Source organism: Fistularia commersonii, chromosome 3, assembly GCF_037954325.1.
Source record: "Fistularia commersonii isolate RoL2024-O1a breed Wild chromosome 3, RoL_Fcom_v1.0, whole genome shotgun sequence".
In the NCBI taxonomy this organism is placed as follows: Eukaryota; Metazoa; Chordata; class Actinopteri; order Syngnathiformes; family Fistulariidae; genus Fistularia; species Fistularia commersonii.
This window is the reverse complement of record NC_141286.1, coordinates 10,826,158-10,842,379: the sequence shown is the minus strand read 5'-3', so window position 1 is coordinate 10,842,379 and position 16,222 is coordinate 10,826,158. Positions and strand designations below refer to the sequence as shown.

The following is a 16,222-nucleotide window of genomic DNA, read 5'->3' as shown; positions in this document are numbered from 1 at the left end:
TTGCTCAACAACAATTTTTTCCCGGCTAGGAGGAGCCGGGAATAGAACCAGGAATGTTCAGTTCCAAATACGATTCCCTACCTACTGTGCCATGCTGCCCAATATGCGCCCAATTTGACCATTCCTTACCTGTTCTCTTTGCCATTCTGCAGCAAAGAGTATTTGTCGCTACCAGATCGGTCTGTGCACACGTAAGTGTTTCTTCGGGTCATGGCACTGGCAGGGATGTTGTTCTGGACAAAGAGAAGTGACATTTTAATTTGATGAGACCACTCAGCATTCTCAAAATGAAATCTGAAACCAGCTGCTGCTTCCAGACTTTCTCATTTCAGAGAAAGTGGAGCTTCATCCTGGAAATCCACATCCATAAATATCCATTGTGTAAATAGAAATTAGCGTTGACTTTATGAACCTATGACGCACAGTAATCCGCTAATACAACCTCTGACCCTGAACCTTACGCTCCCTAAGCTCCACCCCTACACTAATCTGATTGAAAAAAAAATTGAATAAATGCTACGTGGTAAATCACATGGTAATTCACAATCCGAGGTGTGATGTTATTTTTTTCCTTCCCTTCTCTAAACGGAAGCGGATAATCCCCGGCCTCCATAATATCTGTGTCAGCTGAGTCTCACTGTGCCGTAATCTAGGGAAACTGGATTAGGGGCTGGCCATCTGCACAGTTTCCTGCTCAACACATCTGCATACTGAGAGGTTCCTCGCGTCAGGACGGGAATGCTGCGCCTTACTATGGCCGAGGTGGCGTCCTTGCGCCGGTCGGGTATCTCTGCCTTGTTGGGGTTGTGAGCGGAGCTGACCATGGGGCTGGATGGAGCAGGGATGCTGCGGGAGCCCACTGCACTGGTGCTTGGCTTGCGGACCGAGAGACGCTCCTCCTTGAGCCCTGCCGCTTCTGCTACACCACTGGGGCTGCGCTTGGGATGCATGGACCCCGGGACTGCCGGACCACCTGAATGGTGACGTTGGGAATAAAACATCTTTAGTTCCTGCCAAAAAGGGGCTCCTCTTAACATCTTCAGACATTATCCTCCAAAATAAGGGTGGGAGGCAAAAGGCCATCCCACTATTCCTAGAGATGAGGGGTCCATTTAAGCATTTAAGCTACTAAATGATAAAACAGCAGATTTGCATGTTCAGGGTTTAAACCCTGGATCTAATATCAATGTGTCCTCACAGAAGTCGGAGTGCCGTCTCTGGCGCTGGTACGTGGAGGCACTGCGCTGCGCCTTGTGGCCAGAGGAGGAACACGTTGTGCCAGTGGAGGACGTGGAGTGCTTGGTAGTTCCGTTGGTGATGGCACCAGGCCGGACCCTGGCCAGACTCAGACTGCTGCCCGATCGTGACACGTTGGCCTCCAACTGGGAGATGAACGGAGACCGGTATCATTTAGGTTGTGTAAAACCAGACCATCTCAGAACAACTTCCTTGCTCCAGGCTTTTGAAATTACAGTTGAATTCACCCAAGATGGGTTAATCCACAGAAAACAAACGTGAGCACTCGCCTCATTCTTGCGTCCCAGCAGCAGGTATGTGGCCATCACCTCGTTATATTTGTGACTGACCAGAGACTCTCGGATTTCGTCTCTGGTGAAGCCCATCCCCACCATCACATCTGGAACAAGAGAACAGCAGGCAAATCAGGCGATTCTGAGCAGTCAAATCTCCCCTCCCTGGGATGTACCACTGCTGTTTACATCTTTTTAATTGAGCAACGGCTATGCGATGGAGACCACACACAGAGCGGTCAGCTGGGGGACCAAACACCAGGAGCTTGGGGTTTTCCCCATGAGTAGGCTGCTTCCCAGAAGTTTATCCTGGCTCCATTGATAGAGAACATTTACACGGCCATATACTGTGGCAGTCCTGCCAGTAGGAGCTCAGGGTAAATGAATCCATGTCCGACTGAGTTTAGTGTGTTTTTGTTGATCCACTACTAAGTGGGTCCGGGTCTGATGTAGATGTTTAAGAGCAGCGTCAGTGTTCAGTCTATTTGCTACATTAGTTGCTTCTGCCACAAGGTTCATAAAAGCAAAGTTTTTGGGGATCTGTGCATTTCCGGTTTGACTCACCAATGCGTCCTGTGTCATTGTAATCCTCCTCGGGCTCAGTGTGAGGCTTTAGTTCCTCACCCTCATAGTTGACGTTCAACCACTTGTCTTTCATTATTTGCTGGTGAGGAGAGAAAATGGGGGATAAGACATTTGGTTGAAAGCATGGCTAACTTCTGGACTTCCTCGCAGCACCTTCAATGTCACTTCTCACTTATCTTTTACCATGTTAGTCGCCGGTTGCCTTTCTTTTTTTAATTACTGTCCAGGCCCATAAAACCTTTTAAAGGTTGAGTTTGGATGTGAAGGGCAGTTAAATTGCAATTTATGTACTGGTACAAATCCGGGGCCCCTCGCTCACCTCCAGAGAGCAGCGCTTTGTAGGGTTGAGGACCAGGAAGCGACGCAGGATTCCCTCACAGTCTGTGGACATGTAGAAGGGCACACGGTATTTCCCTCGCAAGACACGTTCTCGCAGCTCCTGAACAAAACATTCAGATGAAGCAGGGGGGTTAAAGAAGCAATACCACATCATTTGGGTTCCTTAGGCTGGAACATGCAGAACCCCCCCCCGCTCGAGTTAATAGGGAAACACCTGTGTCCTCCATTAGAAATCCCTGAACCTTGACTTACAAGTGCACCAACTTGGGAGTTCCCCCAAATATGAGCTGTTGCTCAGTTGGATTTTTTACTTCATGGTACAAGCCGAGATCTTAGTTAGGAGAGGATAGAATACATGATTTGCTATTTATAAATGACCTTTTTCCTATTTAAAAACACGTAACAAAACCATTACAATAGTGCCTCAAATAATTTTAATGGTGAAATTTTATTTGGCTATATGAGTCACAGAATCAATTCAACTCTTAAGTCAAGGTATCACTACACTCTTCCACCAGGTGTCTTCAGTTCACATCTTTAATAAACTACACAAGTTGGTATGACAACGTTATTCAATGAAGTATTATGACGTGTATGACAGAGGACCTTTACAGACCGCAGTAGAAATATCGTGGTTCCTCCGTGTCCTTGAACTCAACAGCTGCTCACAAGTAACTGACCATGTGTCTCTAAGAGGCCACGTTTAATCCAACAACCACTGAACACACCTTCAGGTTCTGCCCGTCAAAGGGGAGGGCCCCGCTGACCAGCGTGTACAGGATGACACCCAGGCTCCAGATGTCCACCTCTGGCCCGTCGTACTTCTTCCCCTGGAAGAGTTCGGGGGCAGCGTAAGGCGGGGAGCCACAGAACGTGTCCAGTTTGCTGCCGGCTGTGAACTCGTTGCTGAAGCCGAAGTCAGCGATTTTAATGTTGGAGTTGGCATCGAGTAACAAGTTCTCCGCCTGGGGGTGGAGAGGAAACAGTGATGAGTCAGTTTCATCAACCTTCGTCAAGGTTTAAGTTGATGAATGTAATTGCTAAAGAAGCAGGCCATGATCAGCTTCTTTTGGGGGGGTTATACTCTTTTATGTGTTTCTTATGAATGTTTCTTATGAACTGTTTGCATGAGGTCACCTTCAAGTCCCTGTGAACAATGTTCTTCTGGTGGCAGTAGTGCACTGCTGAGACAATCTGAGGAGACAGAGAATTGGATGTCACGAAAAATGAATGGGGTTATATTTAGGTTTTATTTGACTGTTTCAGTTGTGAGTTCAGTGTTTAAAGGCCGAAGGCATCGCACTTTGTGACAATCATATCTTAACAGTGCTCATTAATCACACAGACAAGCTCAGGAGTTTAACATCCTGTCACATGACCTCCACTGGAAATATTGCAAAGCAGTGTGATTGGACCTGTCGGAACTTGGCTCTGGCTTCTTTCTCCTTCATCCTGCCATGAGCCACGAGGTAGTCGAACACTTCACCTGTGGGGAGGTGGAGAGAACCATGTTACAAATACATCCTGCTCTCACATCTAGTCCAGTTTCATTGGCCGTAGTGATGAGAACAACCAAGTCCACCACAGCCTTTCTGCACAAATACATGAGTGTATCATCTGCCTGCATGGAGCTACAGAGATAACGCTTATATTAAATACATTTTTTCCTTGGAATACAATCTTTGTATTTATCTTCCTTTTTTGAACATCCTCAAGTTCTAGAAAACGGTCTAGTAAAACATGTGTGAAAACTACATATTGAGATTTTATTGCAGTACAAAAGAATAGTCATTTGGCAGACGCTTTTATCCGAAGCGACTTATAGTAGAGATGCCAGGGATTGATCCCAGGAGCTCATACATGCGAAGCATGCGCTCTGGCACTGAGCTACACGTTCACAGTAATATGAGAAGATACAAGACGACTAACTAATCGCGGTCACCTACAGTCTTGAGTGTATGAAGCCCAACTAAATATATATTTTATGTATGTGTGCCAATCATTTGACCCCGGCGCTCCTTGAGTAGAGCAGCATGGCAGACTGCGGAGCAGCCAACTCCACGTTAGGTAATGGAAGCCAGAGAGGATCATGACAGAGAGGGATATGAGTGGAATGCTGCAAAAAAAAGAGATTAGCATGGGAAGCAGCGAAACGCTAATGAAGACCCGAACGACTCACGGAGAAAATAGAGAAACCTCCAGATTTTTTGTCAAGAAATGACATGAGCAAAATGACACCGGTGGCACTGACCTCCGCTGGCGTACTCCATAATCAGGTAAAGAGTCTTGTCCGTTTCAATGACCTCAAACAGTTGGACTGGAACACAGAGGAGGAGATATATTGGAAATGTACAGGTATAAAACGTATTTACAGGTACTGGCAGTTGCGCCTGAGTACTCACCTATATTGGGATGGTTCAGTGTTTTCATGATGCGTACCTCTCGATACAGCTGATGGACAACAGGAAAGGGGATGTGTCAGTGCTTTGGTGATGGAACATCTGGCAGGCAAACAATCTACATAGAAGTTTCTAGATAAATCTGATTCATTTCTCCAGATTCAAAGTGGGCACCCTCCTCATTTTTTCATTCATATCATCGTGAGCTGACGCACACATGCATGCATTTGTAACATTTGTAACACACTTGTAATCATTTTAGCGTCCACCTCCAGGCCCAGCACCACCCATGGGAGCGAGCTGCTCCCACTGGCCCAGCAGTGGGCCTCCTCCCTCCCATCTATCATGGAGCTGTCTCATCACAACGCAAACCCCCCTCCCTCTGTGTCCAATTAAGATAATGCATTTCTCCCTACACCCTTTTAAACGCTTCAATGTGAAAAGCTCCATTACCGCAGTTATCAAGGTACAACGAGCTGCTGAAGAGGTTAGTGAAAGCACAACTGAAATCTGCTGCATGATTTCTCTGCGGGGAAAAAAAGTAAAATGAACATCCAGAGAAATCTAGATGTTCATATGATAATGGACTGAAGTAAATAGAACCGATGGGGGAACGTGTATCTTTGAGGGCCCGCATACAAGTCCTGCTGTGCAGAGGCCTCATTCATCTATCTTCAGGCCATGTGAGTTTTTAATTTGCATTAAAATGAGACATCCCAAACCAAGGGGATATTAGTCTTCACCGGGAGCCTGTGTCTGTGTGTGTGGAACGCCATATACATTACAAAGAGGTGTGTCAGCGGGGAGGAAAATTGAAAAAGAACAGAAAAGGAGACAAAAGAAAAGTCCGGAGTGCTAATATTTAAGTTCTTATCTTGTGTGAAAAAGTGTAATACTTGTGCACACATGATAATGGCTGGTTCGATGATAAGAAAGAGCATAGCATTGACTGGCGCCATGGCAACCAAAATACTGCCTCTGATTTGACTAGAATGCTCTTCGTGTTGTTTCACCGAAGCACAATGACTAGGCACGCTGACGCTCGCTTAGGGTTTAATAAAACAGAGTTACAAGAAATCCAAGTCCCAAGAGGTCCAGCCCGCCCCAGATGAATCCAATCCCAGGCGGTGTAAAGTGCCCTGCTCCTGGGATGGAACAGCCTATCTCCATAAACATGTGGAAGTGCTCCTGATTGAATTAAGTGAGTACTTTATCAATGGTTAATCTGAGATTGAAGGAATTAACAGCAAACTCTCCCCACCCCCTCATAAACTATCCCCCTCCTCCTCCCTAGTATATTCCACCCCACCTCTCTTCTTTTTCTCCTCTGCGTCCAGACGTCGACCACGAGAGACGTCACGTATCACTGGGTAAAAATAACTAGCCTGAGAATGTTTCCAAAACACGGCCTGGCTGAGCGGGCCGGTGGCAGCAAGCCACTCCTCGCTCCAGCAGGTCTCGGCTCCCACTCTCTCGCCATTTTAATTTCATCTTCCCCTAAATCACTTCCTGGCCTTCTCCCATGGCAATGGCCCGCGTCATAGTTGCCACAGCAACCCAGGTATTAATCCCCAGAGCCGAATGCTTCCCTCTTTCCCGGGAGGAACCGAAGGAGGTCATGAGATGCTGAGCCAAAGGCGGGAGCTAAATGCACAGCTGCCATCATTCGAGGTCCCGGCGGAGGTTTGTGATTTGGAACGCTGGGAACACAGGTGGGATTAAATGTCATAGCTGTCAGAAATTTCCACGATTCTGTCTTAGCGGGAGTGTGTCAGCCACTAATTTGTCGTTCTCCACCTGTTATGATGAAAAGGATCAATCAGTCCCTGCGTCCCCCCCATCTCCTGGCTGTTTTCAGGGATTATTCGACAAACTCAGGGCATTCTCTCTATATTGGATTAACAGATTAACACACAGGAACATAATGGCCGCCTGTCACGTTTTAGCACTTTTCTCTTTCTCATTTTGTGAGCGACAGGTCATGTGACCGGGTTCAATTCACGCGTCATACCCACCGCTTCATTGACCTTTGACCTGTTCATCCAGGCTGTGTCCACACAAACATCCACACAAACACACCCCATGGGGCTTTGTAAGAGAGGACATTTACACATACAGAGATGTTGCAAAACTGGTTCTTATATTAAAATCACCGGCACAATCGCACCTCTGTTGCACAACACCAAAACACTGCACGTTGTGAAACACACTTCCCATTTTCGGCTCAAGCAAAGTCAGTTGGGGGAATAAAGGGGTGTGAGGGGGAAGTATACGGAGAGTGAAGATGGTTCCTTTAATAAAAATGACAGAACAGCACCTTTCCTTTCATTTGGTTCACTGACAGAAACTTGCCTCACCAAGCTTCTATGCTGCACTCACCTGAGTGGGTGAGGCCTCAGTGTCTCAGAGTAGGAGTGTACTTGTGTTAGACATGACCCTCTTTAGTTTGAATGGAGGGAAAACAAAGAGTCTGCACTGTCTGCAACAAAATGTACGCAGTCCAATGCTGGGAGTACCCGAAGTGGCCTTCTTCCTCCTCTGGACACGGAAACATATTTCAGCAAAGTTCATGTAAGCAAATGTCACTGTGGAAGAAGATAGACCGTAGCGAACCAGCCCATCAGCACTCTGTGCACCGACCACATTTTTCAGCCGGTTACCAGAAGACACTGGGCTTTTGACCCCATATTTTCCAGTTACTTTATGGATGACCCTCCAGATTATCTGAATAAAAAGATAACCATACAAACGCAACTGCCCAATCCCCCCCTATTGCCTTCATGTACTGCAACAAGAGGTGCTGAATCATCCACCAGTGGCAGCTGAAGGGCTATTGGCTTTGTACAACTGGCTACTCCCGCAGGTAATCAGCATATTGACTCAGCTGGACCAGAGGAGGTGAATTAGCCACAGGGTCATGGACGGTGGATGACGGACAGGAGGAGCCAGAGGGTGATGGGTTTCCAGCAAGGAGCTGTGTTGTTCTATGGTTATTACCATTACTTGCTTTCAAACATAACGGCACTGCACACAGAGGCAATGCAGACACACACAGGGGCAGTATGATGCACACAATAGTAACACAGATAATTGCATTACAAGGGTGGACAAAGGCCGGGTGCAGGCCATGTCAGGCAGCAGGTTTATCCCCCTGTGATCCGGCGTGCAGAAAAAAAAAATGCACGTCTGTTCCCTTCAGTTCTGCTCTGTGTCTTGTCTTTCTCAGCGTTCTGGCTCTGGTGCCAAGGCCCCCTGACACCCTCCCCCCACACCGTCTCGCCCATCCCTTTTGTTGGCCCGACTGGAATTCAGCCCCGGGTTTAGGGGGCCTGCGCAAGGGGACATAGAAAACAAAACAAAACAAAAATTTAAGGCTTTAGATGGCGGCTCAAACGCACACAAAAACACAATGCTGGAAGGCCTCCAACAAAGTTCTCCTTTTCTGGAAACGATACCAAAAACCAAAACAAAGACACATGGGGTAGCGGAACAGCCAGGTCTCTGGGAGATAAATGTGGTCGTAAGACAAGAACAAAGAAAAGAACTAATCTTATGAATGTACAAAGATCTTCTCAAAACCCGGCGGCCCATTTTGGGGATTTAACCCTCTCAGGCTCAAATTAAGTTGTAGTTGCAGGAAAAATCTGATATTTGGCTGTCGCAAATCTGCAACATCTGCCTGGAGAAGGTTAAATGTAGGAGCCACTTTATTCATCAGACATCTGCAACCCCTTCCCTTCCAGCTTTGCCGGTAAAGACCTTGGTGGTTATATTTATCCACGCTTTATAAGATGCCAGCTGATAAACACGCCTGTAAACAGGAAAATGATTACAGGAGAGGTTCGTTTGCTAGTTGCTGCTTGTCATCCGGTGTTAACTACCTGCATCGGGTTGCTGTTATTCTTTATTGACCAGTGGATAAAGTAAATGTGCTCCGTAATGATTGTGACCTGATACGGCCGTCACCCTCTTAGGCTGAGCCCCATTCATCAGCCGTGTTTACCTGCTCTGGTGCGCAGTTGAGGGAGCCACCACTTACCAGGAAGTGCCAGACAGGGAAGGCTGAGCAAACCATGAGCAGAAAAACGTGTGCACAGGAACACGCATGCGCACACATGCGCACACATGCACGCACGCACGCACGCACGCACGCACGCACGCACGCACGCACCAAAGGGTGTATCACACACATCCTGAGTTAACAACCTGTATTGTCAGGGGAGTTCACTGAGGTAAAGACAAAGTAAAACAGAAAACAAAACAAGGCCGTAGGTGTTAGAACTTAGAAGCAGGCAGTGAAACTGTGAAAAGAGAGGCTACGCTATTGAAAAGATACTGACTGACTGCAAACTGGGGCAGAACGTGTGTCGACACAAATGAAACCCCGAGAAAAAAGGGGAACCTCTGAGCACTTGGGAGCAGAATTTGCTTATCCCGCATTTTATTTCCACTGGTGATCAAACAGATTTTTAAATCTTCTGCAAAGGATTATTAGGGAAACTTGAGACCTCACAACTAAACACACACACACACACCTGGATCCATCAGCCAAGCCTCACAAACAAGAAGGCCACATCATCTCATCTTTGCGGTTCTGGAGTTCTTTGTGGGCTAAAAAACAACTGCCCACGACCACTCAACGTCTTTTACCAACCCAGCTTCGGTGAAATATGCTCCACTTATGACAACCAATGCTGTTGAACACGATATTACAGTTAACTGACTGTTTCTTAATGTCACTTCCGGTGCAGTTGCGGCTCCCTGGCCTGGCCGTGTTCACCTGACAGGTCTCACATCCAAAGCTTCAAAACAAATATGGCCAACTCGTTCATTTTCATTTTTCCATGTTTGTATTCTTTTGGCTGCCCAAGAGATTAAACTTTTCAAAATGTTTCTGGAGTGTTTCTTTTTATTCTCCATTCAAGCAGGATGGGAATACTGAGATTAAATATTAAGACTAGAACTGGGGCCAGAACTGAAAACTGGAAAATTATTTTACCTGTTTCAGTACACTATATTCCCTTAATATTTAAATTTATGATGACCAAGGGGGTACCAACCTGAGCTTTGGGGACTTGGGCCCTGGGGAACCACTAGCACACTCCTTGGAAAAAGTTGGGCTTTTTTCTATTGATACCCACCTGAGATTTATTTCAAATACAGGAAAAATGTCAAAAAAAAATGGCAGCGCACATTGACAGTGAAATCGTTACCAGGAGGCAGCAGCAGCTTATTGGCATCAGCTTCTGAAACAGAAGCTTTTTGACAGGGTGACGTGTTTTAACACCTGCTGGCCAACTTGACACTGCCATTAAAAAATAAATAAGGGAGGATGTTAAAGGTCAGGCAGCGGGCAGCCACACGTGAGGCCAATTGGCCAATGAGAAGGCCAACCTTCTGCGCACGCAGCTCCTGATGTGAGGCAGGGATAATAATCCAACTGACACACCCCACCAGAAGCCACTTACATCTCTATAATGCCTAGATGCAGCAGCGTATCTGCTCGCCCCCCCCCCCCAAAGGTGACAAATATGCACCTGACTACTCTGAGGTCCAGGCTCAAATAAAACTCTCCCGAAAAGAAGGGGATCAGCTCTGAGGTTTAATACAGAGGATATGGATTTAATCCGCACAGTGGGGGTGCAAGCACAATAATTCAAAAACAAATTAAAGATATAAAATGACAGGTCTGCTTGCACACACGTCCAGACTCACGTCACTCACCTTCTGAAGGCTGGTCGGGTTGAGCTGTGTTTTGTCGATGATCTTTATTGCAACCTGGGAGGAAACAATGGAGAGGTCAGAAAACACAGCTGTAACGTTCTCGTCCATTAGCACTGACCCGCCTCAGTCTGGACGGGAAGGAAGGTCACATGATTGCAAGGACACTGATGCTGTCTGAAGCTCACCTGATTAGGGATTCATAGGTTAAAATAACAATCTAAATGTATGAAACACGGTTTAAGTGCCTTTTTCGTGTCATAAATATCACATGTTTTAAGCAGTCTTGACATACAAACTGGCTTTATGTATTCAGAAAATACACACACACACCAGAGGGCTTTATGGGAGAGCTATGGACCAGTGACCCGGTCAAAGACTGCGTCAAACAGCTGCTATAAACCAACCGTATAGGGCTTCTCATCATTGCTTTGTCAAAGACGTCTTTGGGCTGACTGCTGCAGCACTCACATGATCAGCTGAGCTGCGGACAGGAAGTCTCCGACAGGCCTGACGGCCTTATCTGCCGCGTGTATGAGGTTTTTTTTTTTTATTCCAGAAGAATGAATATAGTGTACTGAAACACGTAAACGGAAAAAACATGACCGCGCCGGCTCCTCAAAAGGTTTGGTAGAGAGAAGACTCTGTGCCCTGTGTTCAACAGAACAGCCCTTCTGCTGGCGAGGTCACACAGGTCTGCTTAATTTTCATCAATGCCAACACGCCTGGCTTCACTATGAAATTTTGCATATTTCCTTGCATTCAATGCAATGAGTGCGTGACAATAAGTGCGTGACATGGACGCATCCATGAAGAGATGGAGAAGTCGTTGTCGGTGAGATATGGTGATGGGGAACAACGCCTATGAGAAGGCAGGAGACATTTACAGGGATTTGGTGTGGCAGACGGCAGGAATGTCAATGGCAAGGCATCGGAAGAGTCGTTCAAAGCTGGGCAGGGATGGTTTTATGGTTTAGACACACGTTGAAGCATTAAGTGTGTAGCCAGGAAGTTATGTTAAGGAGAGAGCACCAAATGAAAAACTCCTCCAACTTCCTCCAGCACTGCTGCCATCTTTGGCCCATCTTCAAGGTAAATTCACTTCATAAACCAACTTATTTCTTTACGTTCTGATCATGTATTATCTTGTATACACTGTTTGTAATCTATAAAGTACATTTTTCTTGCTTAAAAACACATTAAACCGCTGAGCTTCAATGGATGTATAGCATTTCAATCAATTTTAATGGGAAATTGTGATTTGACATACAATCAGATTGAGCTAGGAGCTCATTCGCGGAACCAATACAACTCCTCAGTCAACATGTTACTGCGGAACGCTCTTCACCCTGGACTCACCTCTTTGCCCGTCAGTATGTGCCGGGCCAGTTTGACCTTGGCGAAGTTGCCTTTGCCGATGGTTTTGAGCAGCCGGTAGTTCCCAATGTGGGGTTGCTCGTCCGAGCACAAGGCGATGGAGTTGCGACATCGGGCCCCGAGCGAGCGGTTTGACCAGCCGGTGCCCTTGTCTGAGCGGCTGGCTGACAGGGAGGCATGCTGCAGAGAGACAGGGAAAGCCATGAGAACAGCAGTACGGCTGCACTGTGTTTTTCTTTCTGTTCTTGACGGTATGACGGAAAATAAATGCTGGGAAAGACAACCATAGACTATAAAGGCCTGGGGAAGGGCTTCCTTTGCAGCGAACAGGCATGGATATGGATTTGAAAATCATCATTTTACCCGGAAATACACTAAGTAGCATCAACGTAAACTTCAGCTATAATAGGTTCTTGGAGAAAAACAACATGTTCATGAGACCGCTATCTTTGTTCAGGCAATGGAGAAAACATGGGACATTGAGTTACTCAAGACTGTTGCATTCCGGGCTCTGGAAACACAACATCTGTTTTATTCTTTAGGAATATGGAATATGGTGATGAGACCCCAGACCCTGCAGTGTCCTGACCGGGACCAGGGCTAGAGAGTAATAGATGAAGAGCCGGCATGTCCAGGCCTCTCCGAGTCCCATTTGAACCAACACAGTCTGCATTCTTCACATTCACGTGTCCTGTGAGGTCGGCACTGTTTATGCTTGTGTCGGTGCGATGCCGCCAGCGACGGACGGGACGCCCTGTGACTTTGCACTGATGCTCAGCCAGCGGAGCACCGAGCCCGCCGACTGGCTACCGACTTCCAGAAGCACAGAAGTAGACATCTAATCGGGCCGGGGTACATTCACATGGCTTTGTGCTGAAGCGGAGAGACAACTATTTATTCTTAGTGCAGAAAACAAAGCTCCTCTTGTTTTAAAATTCTTGTTTATTTTTTCCCCATCTGACGGTTCAACTTTTCCAGAAGCGTCTGCAAACCGAGACCCGGCTTCACCCGCCTCGAAGCCTCTGGGTCAGAGGAGGCGTTCCCTCAAGGTCTTGCCCCATAAACTTCAAACTCTAATCCCTCCATCTGTTCTCCTCCGTGGATCGAGCGCTCAAAGTCTCACAGAGACAAATTGGCTTGGACTTTTCTGGCCAGGGTGAAGATGCCACGAAGAGCAGGGAAATAGGAGAGAGCAGGAAGCATTCGCTCACATAAAAGTTATATTACGTGATGATTCTACTGATATTGCAATGGACTAGGAATGTCTTTACTGCATTTCATTCCAGTTTGGTATTGAGAGATGAGAGATGAGAACAACTTTATTAATCCCGAAGGAAATTGTTGTGCCAGAATTAATTACTTGGGAGAAAATGCACAAAGAGGGACATAATCCAAAATTAGAGATACAGGTTTTTTTGCTTTTCATGTCATGTGACCCTGATTGTTGCGCGGCCCCCTGTCTTTGGTGAGTCAGACGTTTAATGTTTCATCTGTAGATAAAACTGGTTTCCTCTCTGGCTTTACTCCATGAAAACCTGATTTGTTTTGATAAATGGACTATTTCAGAATTCTGTTTTTTTTTTTAATTACAAGATTCAGGATAAGCTTATTTTTTCCCAGGTGAGGATATTGCAACCTATTCAAAGTAAAACAACTCTGGAGCCAGAGGTTGAATTAGCTGGAACCTTGAAACGACAACACAGTGCATTTGAATCCAAGATTGGAACCATAACTGCCCCCTGGGAAAAAAATCTGGTCTTTCCTGCCTCTTCTTCAACTCATGACCAACCCTTGGCAGAAATAAGCCAGCGCTCAATACAGACTTAGAAACATCAGATGTCTGATGGGGGGGGGGGGGGGGGGGGGGAATTATTTTAAAATGCACCAGATAAACAACAACTGAATCAGTTCACACGGCTTGGCTTCCCTCATCAGGGCTGTCAATCAGGAGTGTCACCGTGATGGACGGCCACATCTGTGTCACGGGCATTCCGTTTGCTCTTCCTATCCGACTGAGGGTTTTTGCTGATTCGCAAAAGCCAAGCTCATTAATTTGCTTCCTGTCTTGTGCATGTCTTGGAATGACAATCTGAAATATCCCCCATCCCGGCTGAACCCGTCCCAAGGGGGCTCCCCTCCGTCTCATAAAACTGACTTTTTTGGAAAATGATGCTTCCAAAATTACATTTATATCATGGCTCTTGCCCTGAGCATCCTTCGGCTGCTCTCGTACATCATGGGAATGGAGAGCTCTGCCCCACAGAAAAGAACTTTATACAGCATTTAACCCACCAATGAATAGACAAGGCTGTTTCCGCCGAATCACCAAAATATTTTAGGGAGCGTCCATGGAGACAGGGACAGTTGACTTTACAGGACTGATGGTCATTTTGAGAAGTGCATTAGCTGTATTCTGGGTAGGAGATCAGGTTGTGATGCAGCCACACGTTGGCAGGAACCAGCCTGGTTTCCCTCAGGTGCTGCATGAGCACCTTCCAGGGAGAAAGTTTCTGTCTCCAGCACACTAAAATCTTGCCGAGCATCTGCAGATCGAATTGGTCCAAAAGCGCTGGCTCCTCTTCTCAGGAAGCGGGTCAGGCTGCTGGCAAAGAGCTTGCCCTTGTGCCCTGGAGAATCAGGTTGGGACACAGCGCAGTTAATTATTTTTTAAAGGAGTTCGCTCAAAGCACCGAAGTAAAAAACAATAAAAAAACACATACAGTTTGGAAATTGAAAATCCAAGTGTTAAATGAAACCATTTTTCAAGAGGACTGTCCGAAGTTGATGTACACAGACCCAGTTGTTTGCTACAAGGAGTGCAGCTCAAACTGGGATGTATACATTATCTGGAAGAGGAACTATCACTGCAGGAACTGAATGCTAGTGACTTGTGTATTTGTCTGTCCTGTCATTTGAGGAGGTGATCAAAGTCTGGTCAGAGGGTCGCAATCGCTGAGGCGAAGGTGGTGGACGGGATAATCCCTTCGCACACTGGAGATTTTGGGCCATAGTTTTACTGACCGGATCAGGATTTTATCCATTAGTGGTGCAAACCCTAAAAGGAACGCTCCATACAACGCACATGTGTACCCACAATATTTGCTTGTTAAATGAAAAATAGGGAAACGAGCGAAGACAACAGCTATGCACCTTGTTTCAGACATGAAATTTAATTTCCAGCTGAGCCCTCAACTACGGTGGCATTCCTGCTTCTGCAGGGAAAATAAAAAAAAGACAGGAAAGAGATCAAGAGCTCAGCTATAACTAAATACACACAATCTGAGTCTGCAGCCACATAAAGCTGAAACAAACACGGAGGTCTAAGTCACCAAGTGGAGTGTTTAGACTGAAGCTTTGACCTTTTGGAGCGGAGGATTGTGGTCTGGCATTGGATTCATTCAAGGACGCGGCTCCGGCAGCCAGTCGCCCAGGTCTGCGGATGGGACGCTTCAGGGCTCTGCCCCAGCGATCTCCACGCTTCACGCAGAAACAAAATGGGGAACCTGAGCCGCAATTGAAAGAGTACAAGTCTGACAGCATGACTGCTCTTGTGTGGCGTCAACAGCGACGACAGATTAATAACTATGTACCTAACACTTAACTGACAGGCACTCTGAAGCAATCCAGCAAAACATTTCCTTACCGCTTTATTCCATCAGCCTCATTTTCACATCCTCCTCCCCCCTGCCCCCTTTTATTCACACTTTTCCCCCTTTCTTCCCATCCCCCCCACCAATCACTATGTCCTCTTTCCCCTTGCCTCTGCCCTTCGTGCGAGACCTGCCCCCTCTTTTGTGTCGCGCCACCGTCTTCACTTTCAACAATGTCACATCAATTGGTGCTTTGTGACAGCCACGCCCACCCTCCAACACGCTCCATCAATTCACCCGCTGCTCCTGATTACCATGAACATCCATTAAGGAGGAGGCCTCGGTCTGTGTCTGTTTGGTTGAGGGGTGGGAGCAATACCTGCAGCCCCATGTCGAGGTTGGTTTGGTATGGAATGTAGAGGACCATTAAGTGTGTGTGTGTTCGAACCTCATCCTCAACCTCCAGACTTGAGTAAACATATATTCCAAAATGTGGACTGTTTATTTCAATTTATTCCCAATGATTGTGTGAGGGGAAAATCTGCAAGTGGGGTTGGGGTTGGGGATTGGTTTGCTGAGGGGAGCAGGCTGGAGAAGTGTCGCTGTCACATAACAGTGACGTTACGGCACAAAAGTTAGCATGAAGGGGATGAAGAATTGCTTCTCCTTTGTGACATCTCAT

The 16,222-nt window shown here is 46.6% G+C and overlaps 1 protein-coding gene across 6 annotated transcripts in view; it reads right to left on the bottom strand.

The window, feature by feature from the left end:
- The window catches only part of mark4b (MAP/microtubule affinity-regulating kinase 4b), a 41,571-nt gene that overhangs the window by 12,246 nt on the left and 13,103 nt on the right, over window positions 1–16,222 (bottom strand). For all 6 annotated transcript variants that reach the window (XM_086177182.1, XM_086177155.1, XM_086177190.1 and 3 more), the window contains exons 2-14: window positions 11,933–12,130; window positions 10,577–10,630; window positions 4,856–4,904; window positions 4,705–4,770; window positions 3,869–3,939; window positions 3,591–3,647; window positions 3,182–3,418; window positions 2,434–2,553; window positions 2,094–2,193; window positions 1,527–1,636; window positions 1,199–1,382; window positions 753–973; window positions 130–233 (exon numbers count right to left, since the gene is read on the bottom strand). In XM_086177182.1, coding sequence (XP_086033308.1) covers window positions 130–233; window positions 753–973; window positions 1,199–1,382; window positions 1,527–1,636; window positions 2,094–2,193; window positions 2,434–2,553; window positions 3,182–3,418; window positions 3,591–3,647; window positions 3,869–3,939; window positions 4,705–4,770; window positions 4,856–4,904; window positions 10,577–10,630; window positions 11,933–12,130 — 1,571 coding nt within the window. The remainder of the gene's footprint in view (window positions 1–129; window positions 234–752; window positions 974–1,198; window positions 1,383–1,526; window positions 1,637–2,093; window positions 2,194–2,433; window positions 2,554–3,181; window positions 3,419–3,590; window positions 3,648–3,868; window positions 3,940–4,704; window positions 4,771–4,855; window positions 4,905–10,576; window positions 10,631–11,932; window positions 12,131–16,222) is intronic.